The sequence below is a fragment of the Centruroides sculpturatus genome, unplaced genomic scaffold (genome assembly GCF_000671375.1).
Source record: "Centruroides sculpturatus isolate CEXI.00-Female unplaced genomic scaffold, Cexi_2.0 scaffold1519, whole genome shotgun sequence".
Classification (NCBI taxonomy): domain Eukaryota; kingdom Metazoa; phylum Arthropoda; class Arachnida; order Scorpiones; family Buthidae; genus Centruroides; species Centruroides sculpturatus.
Genome location: NW_019385776.1, coordinates 11,044 through 20,012, shown reverse-complemented (window position 1 = coordinate 20,012; position 8,969 = coordinate 11,044). Strand labels below are relative to the sequence as shown.

The following is an 8,969-nucleotide window of genomic DNA, read 5'->3' as shown; positions in this document are numbered from 1 at the left end:
CCGTTGCGCACCGCATGGCAAGCGGAGGTTGCGGGTTCAAGCCCCGTCCCGGGCCAGTTCTTTTATTCCAGAAGGTTCTAAAATTTATTTAATAATTTATTTATTTAATTATAATTATTAATTTACTTAAGAGATGGCGCTTAACGTCTTCCTCTAATGTCAAATTACTTTATACTAATCATTTAATTAGCCATATTATAGCGCGATATTTAGGCGATCGTTTGGTAATTTATTATGTGCTTCTATGTATTTCATTATTATTAATCTATAATAAATAAAATATTTTTCCTTAATTAGAACTTGATAATTTTTGATATAACTTGTATTCGTTTTACCTCTTAAATTAAAATAAATATTTCAAAAACGTTTGGTTCATAAATAAGAATGCGAGGGACAGATTTAATTAAAATATTGAGACGAAATTTTTTGATTGTGATTAATAATATTAACACTTGATACGTATCCGTGAACTGTTCGAACGACCGACATTGAGTAATGAGTATAATCTGTGAATTTAAAACAAGTAGCGATAACGAATGTGAGCAGGAACAGAGGCAGGAATCTTCATTCGTAAATTATGCCGTCAACACTACACACAAACGACATCTTGAGAAATTGCATCTATAGTAATCTTACAGTAAAGATAACTGCATGCAAACTTCCATATTACTTAATTAAATTAATTTTTTAAAATATATACTTCTGCAAACGAATATAACGGCAGCATGTGAAAAACAATCAAATTCCGGTAAAATAACGTAAAAATGTCTTTATTATACAGTATTCTAAAATCCTTACTTTTGAGAATTTTCCAATTCTAAAACTTTTAAAAATCCAGCAACGTGTTACGTAACTTTCCCGGCAAAAGTTAAAAATTGTATGTTGCGCCATTTGTTATGTAATTATATTTTAAAAAGTATTAATATTATTAATTATTATAAAATGGCAAAAAGCTTAATTTTGTGGGTGAATCGAGGATCTATAAAAAGTTAAATGCTAGTAACGAGTAAAATCTTCATGTGACTCCACTAGAGGTATGATAAGCGATTTTCTTTACCTTCCTACCCCTCAACCTTTAATCATAAAAATTTAATATGATCGATCTTGTTATAGAACATTATAGCTTCATAGGGCCCAGGAAAATATGAAATATGGGCTCATGTACAGCGTTAACTTTAGACATTTTTCTTCGGGGGAAATTTTTTCAGGAATATTTAAAAAAAAAAAAAAAATTGGTTTGTGAACCCTGTTGGTGGAGATTTCAGGAAACTGCTATTTTTTGCTCATAGGATAATGCGCCACTAATTATTTATACATTCTATTAATTAAAGAAAAATGGCATATTCAGCATTAGACAGTTTTGCAGAAAAAAATGAGGATTTGCTTTTCAATTTACCAGCGTTTTAATGGGCAGCGCTTTATTGATGTAGATGTACTGTACAGTACAATTTTAGGGCATTTAACTGAGCCATGAAAGTTTCTTAAAAGATGAACTAATAATGCATAAATTCAAATTTGTAACTGGTGTTTTTTAGTTTAATGAAATATGTTGTTTTTCTACTCAGTCCCTCAATTTACATATTTTAAATAGAATTTCCAATCTACGTAGACCCCGGATTCACATTTTGAATACACTGTCAGAATTTGCGTAAAGTAAACTTATGAAACCCTTTAATAACTTTCACATAAAAGCGATTAATTAATTAAACAATTAATTAATAAAATTAAATTAAAATTTCATAAACTTAAACAAAATATATTTAAAATTGATATATTGGTTTGGATTATTGTAATAGTGAGATGATTTATATATGATATAGCAAAAGTAGCCAACTACTTAAGCAAATTTAAAGTTTATTTATTAACTTTTCAAATTATATAATGAAAACTAAAAATTCAAACACGAACAGCTAGTATGAAAATTTGCGCCTATCACTCACGTATCTGTTGACTTTATTTAGCTTCTTTGTGCCCTATGGGCGCAAAGAGGGCCTACTTTTATCGAGCCCATTTTAGGTTCGGTAAGGCCAACAATGGGACGGTCACGTGATAAGAGATAGGGACTCGCCATATTATATAGGTACCACCTCAGAAACATATGTCGGGTTCTTCCACTCGTACGGATTTGTTACTGTATCTCTACAGCGGCAAACTGACATCTTAACTACTTGGCTATTTATCCGACTGCTTATTTATTAATTGAAACATTAACTAAACTTATTACTACTTAATTAATTAATTGATAGAAATTAAACGTTTAAATATATCGATGAAAATAGCTATTAAAAGACAATAAAAATATCGAGGAAAAAATAACGTAAACTTTATCTTATGAAAGTAGCATCTGGAATAAAGATAATTCGAAGTTTTGATATTAGGCACATGTTTATATCTCATAAGAAAATTATTAAAATGTGTCGGTATTAATATAAAATATAACAAATATTTAATACTATTAGATATACTAATATAATTAAAGGATTATAATGACATTTCTTTTAATTAAATTTATATAAATTCATTCATAAAAGTAGTTACGAAAATAAAATTACTAAAATAAATAATTGCTTATAATAAAAAGTTAAGTTATATGTTTATTTAATGTAGGTTAATTTAAAATATATAATTTTTATTTAATTATGAAATATTTAAAATAATTAGTTTAATTACAATGCAATCAATAACTGATAAAGAAATGACACACAAAATATTATCAATACGAGATGATATAACAACTTATCTATCGTGAACAAGACTGTATATAAGTAGAAAACTCTATACATTAAATTACATTCCAGTATAAGTCAGGGTAAGTGTAAATATTTTAAATTAAATACGGATAAATGCTAATACTAAATTTATAGCATTTTAATTGTTAATAATAAGAGCTTTTTACTCTTCCATCCTCTGGGTACTTTAAATGGGCTTTTTTCCACGCATATCGTGGCTTTAGGCAAGCCCACAAATGGGGCTTGCCTAAAGCCACGATAGGCATGGAAAATAAAGCCCAGGAATAGGCGGCTTGGTGGTGAAGGAAGGGGTCTGACAAATTCGGGACTAACATCCCATGAAAACTTCCTTGTATTTAATCCTAGTGTTCGGGCTGGTGCTTTAACCATCTCACCCATCCAGCTGTCCACATTTATATATTAAGACTTATTATATTTTCTATTCCAAATTTTATGTAAATAGTAAATTATTGAACTTAATCAGCTTTATTTATTTTACTTTAACAGAATACTATCCAACATGAAGTACTTAGCTTTGATCTTGTTGATCGGTTTGACATCTGCAGCATACGTGCACGATGGTAAGCAACCTAAATTCTAAGCAAAAGTTTATAATAAAATTCACACATCAAATAATAATAATAACGAATTATAACTACTATATTATTTTATAGATCTTCTTGACGATTACTATGAAGATCTGATCATCTCTCAGAAGAACTTTGTTTCTTTTGCAGAGTAAGAAAATGATTTTTTAAAAGTTGTCTAAATAATTTATAATGTTATTAATTGGGGTGTTTTAAACTTGTGTATTATAAACATACGTTTTGTTAAAACAATTAGAGCTGAACAAGATATGAAAACCGAATTGGGAAAACACTTGAAAAAGACTTTGGATCGTATTCTGAGTGAAATTAAGGATACTTTAGATCGTGGAAAGTCCGTCAGCCGTGAATTAATTGATCAGGTACGATACCTGTTTTTAATCTTAAATGTGATAGTTAAATATGTGACAAAAGTGATAACTCATAAAATATATAAATCATAATTTTATGAACTATTTTAATCAAAAGGCTAGAGATACTCTGGTTAAGTTGAAAGATTTTAAAGTTGAATTGGAAGGTAGAACAAAAGATCTTCTCCAAGATGTGAAGGATCGTCTGAAATCTTGGTGGAAAGAAGTTTTGGATAAATTGAACGTTCACAAGGATGACAATAAAGTCCAACATTCACCTATGGATTTGTTCAGAAAATTAGTTGAAAGATTTGGTCTGGAGAAACACATTCAGGTCCTCCAAGAAATGGTAACAATTATTGAAATTTTTTAATATAATTATACTTTTATTTAATTTTGAAGTTATTTACTACTGATTATGCTTGATTTCAGATGACTGGTAACACTGATATGGAAACTATTCATAATTTTATGAAAGAAAAGTTTCCCAGGACTAAAGTGGTAAGCATTTAATATTTATACAAGATATGAATGACCTTTGTGTTATGTAATATTTATTTCATATTTTAGCTTGTGGACAAAATGATGGAAATATTAGCTTCTGGTCGTGAGAAGTTTCAGGACTTTTTAGCCAAACTCTTGAAAAGAGAAAATTAAACTCAGCAATGTGTATATTTAATGAATAATAAAATAAAAATATAACTTATATATTTGTATAGTGTGTTCGTCTCCACGTGTTTTTACTCTTTTATATGAATTCATCCTTAACGAGGTCTCGATAAGGATGAATTCATATCGAGATGTTTTAAGACAAAGTGGCCTCTATTTAGACGAAAAAAGCGGAAAAACGCACCAGCCAGCCGTCAGCCTAAGTGCGAACCTGAGCCTACTACCACTGTTTGGGATCATATACGTTTAGACACTGATGCAGTATGGGTGTTTGATGGAGAAGACACACAGTTAGTTCTACAAATTTCTACATCTACGTAGAAAATTGTTTGCAGCGATCTCGATCAGGATTTGATTCCGGATCCTTCGCGACGACAGTCTGTACTGGTCGGTTGTTTAGCCGGCTTTCGATGCACGAGAAAAAAATGAATGTATATGATAGCTCGTATAAACATCGTAGCAGCTCAGAATATACATGTAAAGACGAAATTTGTACTTTACGAACAAAAGATAATAGGATATCTAGATCAGTTTAAGGGAAAAATGACAAATTCCAGTCTTGTACAGTATAAAATAAAAAGAAAGTGTTAAAGGAGGAAGAACGAGTTTCTAAAATTAAAACTTTTCTTTTAGAAAATTAAGATATCGAAAGATACATTTTTTTTAGAAATTGTGTCAGATAAAACCAATAAAACGCAAAATGTAATAAAATAAATAAATAAAATGTATAGTTAATTTAAAGTCTTCAGTGAATTTGTAAAAGAACTTGTGACCCAGAAAGCATCTGCTTTAACCTGAAGAAGAAGTAACCGAAATGCATCTTTAATAAAATATACAATTAAAAAATACTCTCTTGGTGTCCAAGTGAAAACATTTCAAAAGGAGTAAAAAGTAATCAAACTATAAGCCTATATACAAGCTTAATCGTCACTAAATTTTAAAACAAAAACGAGTTATTTTTTGTTGTGACAATGTTGGGCTACAATTTCTTTACAAATTCTTTACAATTTCTTTTCGTATTTTTAATTTATTTCATTTAGAATATATGCTTTTCACCTCGAATTAGTAGGGCCTGCCCTGTACATCATACTTTTCATTTAGTAATAGAGTCGTACCAGTCTTCTATCTAACACTTTTCAAGCGAAAATATTTGAATTGAAATAACATGACTTTCGGTATGCATCAAAAATTCGTATAGAGTTAATTGAGGCCTACTGCTCGTAATGTTTCCATATCTGGTCTCATCTTTCATCTGTCTAACTCCGTGCTCTAGATTAAGGAAAGACAGACAGACTGACGGACGAACGAACGACACTAGACATTTATTGGTCTACAATTTTTTCAAATTACAATCCAATATCTTTGAAATTGGTTCTTGTAAGTTCCACCATGTTGTTTAAGAGAGAATGCGAAGTGCAAGGACAATAATAAAAAGTTTATGATATGACTTCGAAGTGCCAGTCTTATCTTTACCAAAAAGAAACTCCCCCTTCAAATAGTGACATTTATTTCGGGTGCCATAATATTAACTCGGCACAATATTTTTATTTCCGATATTTTTTTATATGAAGTGTTTTTGACAAATTAACTTTTAAACTGCCTTTGTAATAAATCTATCTATTTTTGCTTCTAAAACCTAATTTGGTCTTAAAACAGTCAGTAAAAATACAATGAAAAACCGAGATCAGAATCTACCTGCAACAAACTAAAGAAAAGAGTGAAAACTGAAAAATGAAATAAGTAGGATTGTTTCAGCTTACCATCTACCGGTTTAATTTTTGGGAGGCTGGATTGTACTCATCGGTTTAAGAAAACTGATATATTATTTCCAAAATTTATATTTTAAAATTTGACAATATACTTGAGTTTAGTCAACAGTCGGTTGAAAATTCGCTATTCTCTTAGTAGCCGAAGCGTAAGAAACTATTTTTCAAACCAATCAGGTTTTAATAAAATATGGCACGGAGATAGCTTACACGTTGGAGATGGACATAGGCAACATTTTACTGCGAGAAAATATCTTACTCCCACGAGAAAATTCAATATAACGTGGACGAAGTAGTGGGTAGACAGCTAGGGATAAATAAAATAATTTTTTTTTACATTTATTACCTTTAAAATACAATTCTAATAATAATGAAAATAACATAAGGTTATTTAATTTTAATGCGACAAATGTGCACGATTTTCTTTGCGCAACTTTGTAAAATCTGGTCGCTTTTTAGTCAGCTTCAGTCTCGAGTCATCTTCGAGTCGAAGTCGGTGACGATTCATGTTTGTCACGGCCGAAAATCCGCTCTCGCAGAAGTAAATATTTTATTGCCGCTTCGCTGACACGATAATAATGATAATTGTACAATTAACACAATTTTTGTTTCTTGCGTAAGAATTTCATTTAGGTATCGTCACAATGCATTTTTTGATGAAATTTAGAGAATATTTTTAGTTATAAATAAACGAATTTGCGCATTCGTCATCGTGTTATAAATTGCCGAATTTTTGATGGTCCATCCATTACACATGTCTGCAAGTAAAAAACTGCATAGGGTTTTTATACATTTTCTTACAGATTTCAACTTGGTAAAAACGAAAAAAAATACCAAAAAAATACCATCTCGTCAATTTTCTTAAAATAATTAACTTAAAATTTACAATTTTTTTTCTTATTTAAAAAATAGCTTTAAAACGAAGACTTCTCACATTAATTCTATCAATTATAGCTGGACTTGATAATAAATAAAAATGTTAATGGTTGAAGAGAGTAGTGGTAGGGGCAGGTGGGTTAAGTAGTTCTGGCGTTAGGAGAAAGGTTTCATGATCGTATAGAGACTGGATAAAAGTTGATAGCGAGTAATATTACTGGTGAGGTTGAGCGGGAGCTTATGGGTCGGCCACGGTGGTTTTTGTGTTCCGTTTTAGTCGTAAGATATTTCGATAAAAACTTGACACGGGTAAGCGTTTTTTACATCGTTTATTACTTACAACGTGCGCTGTTAAACGCCGTTGATTTTTTTTTCAAAACGACCTATTTTTGCGAGTTATCGCTTTTTTTGGTTGAAGCCACGTTGTCAACTTTGTTTGATCGTAACTAGGGATCCAAGCGGTCTCCGTTTTCGCCGGTTGTCTTGTTTAACTCGGGACATTTTTCTGGTTACTTCACTATATTATTTATTAATTTTCGTCCACGGGTCCTCTTGGTAGGGCGACAGTTGTGTCCTTTATTACAGAACCATCTACAGGCTTAACGGGCTTTTTTTTTATTAATTTTTTCTAGGGGCGCAGTCACTGTGGATGGTAGCGCCTCACGTCCCGTTTTTTATGGTTCGTTACTTTTTATTCGAGCTATTTTATTAACGCCGCCATCGACACGCGAGTTTTTGTTTCACACAAAGGCCTTTGTTCTTCCACCTCGTTTTGTGCTAGCCGAACGGCGTGTTTATAGCCGACCGGCGGTTAGTATTTTCGGTTGTGCCGTTGCATTTTTCGGCGGAAGCTACAACCGCTCGGCGTTTGCTGTAGCTGATCAGCGTATCGTATTTTCTCGGCGCGGAGTTAAATTTTTCGGCGTTCCTCTTAACCGTTCGGGGTTCGAGTCAGCCTCTCAGCGTATTGTTTAACCAATAAGCGTTCTTCACTTTTCTTCTTATTTTTCACTCTTATAATGTCGGGGCACGAGGCTCCTGGTATTTAAAGCTCACATGACGCTGCATTTGCTGTTCTTGATGAACTTAAAGACTATATCGCCGATAATGAATGTGCCAAAATAGGAACCAAAAAGCATGCCGATTTCATCACTAGATGTGTGGAACGTGTCATCAACATTTTTATGGGACATTCGGTTGACAACTCCATCCGTGAGATATCTAACAAAATCGATAAACTGATTAATAAAGACAATGAGGTTATTATTAACTCTCAAAAAGAAGTGTTAGGCAAACTCAATGAGATTGCCTCTATTACTGGATCACAACCTGCTAAATCATCTCTACCAACTTACAGCACTATTCTAAAATCCGGCTTTATGGCTCACTCGAAACAAGTGGCCAAGACTCCTCACTGTCAAAAAGATGTGCTGCTGGTATACGGCAGCAATGACAACTCAAACAGTGAAAACCTTCGCAACCTAATACAAAAGAAAATAAAGTCTTCTCAGCTACAAATTGGTGTGGAGAGAATCCACAAAATCAGACGGGGAGGTCTCGCAGTGGAACTAACTTGCAAGGAGGACACCACCATTCTTGAGAAGTGTATAGCGGACAACCTACTTGAGCTTCTGACAAAAAGACTCAAGAAACAAAACCCTCATATCGCTGTATACTCTGTGCCAACAGAACTAAAACGCAGTGACCTTTCAAAATATATTTATGACCAACATTCTATCATCAATGAAAGCTACTCAGAAAAAGAATTCAATGACCAGTTTAAAGTAAAATTCAATATCGGACACAAGGAGACACCATTTCACAGCTGGGTTGTGGAGGTATCTCCACAGGTGAGAAAGCATCTACTTATAACCAGGAAAGTTAACCTTGACTGGTCTCGGTGCAGGGTGGCCGATTTCTGCCCAGTCCTGCAATGCTTCTGGTGTTGCAGGTATGGGCACTCCGCAAAATTCT

General features: G+C 32.5%; 1 protein-coding gene across 1 annotated transcript; it reads left to right on the top strand.

Annotated features, from left to right (window-relative positions):
* The first annotated feature begins 3,186 nt into the window (after positions 1 to 3,186).
* On the top strand, positions 3,187 to 4,394 carry LOC111642053. Its single transcript, XM_023388322.1, has 6 exons — positions 3,187 to 3,310; positions 3,404 to 3,467; positions 3,573 to 3,696; positions 3,803 to 4,033; positions 4,117 to 4,185; positions 4,255 to 4,394. The coding sequence occupies exons 1-6, from the start codon at positions 3,250 to 3,252 to the stop codon at positions 4,339 to 4,341; spliced, it is 636 nt and encodes a 211-aa protein (XP_023244090.1). The 5' UTR covers positions 3,187 to 3,249; the 3' UTR covers positions 4,342 to 4,394.
* Positions 4,395 to 8,969: the final 4,575 nt, after the last annotated feature.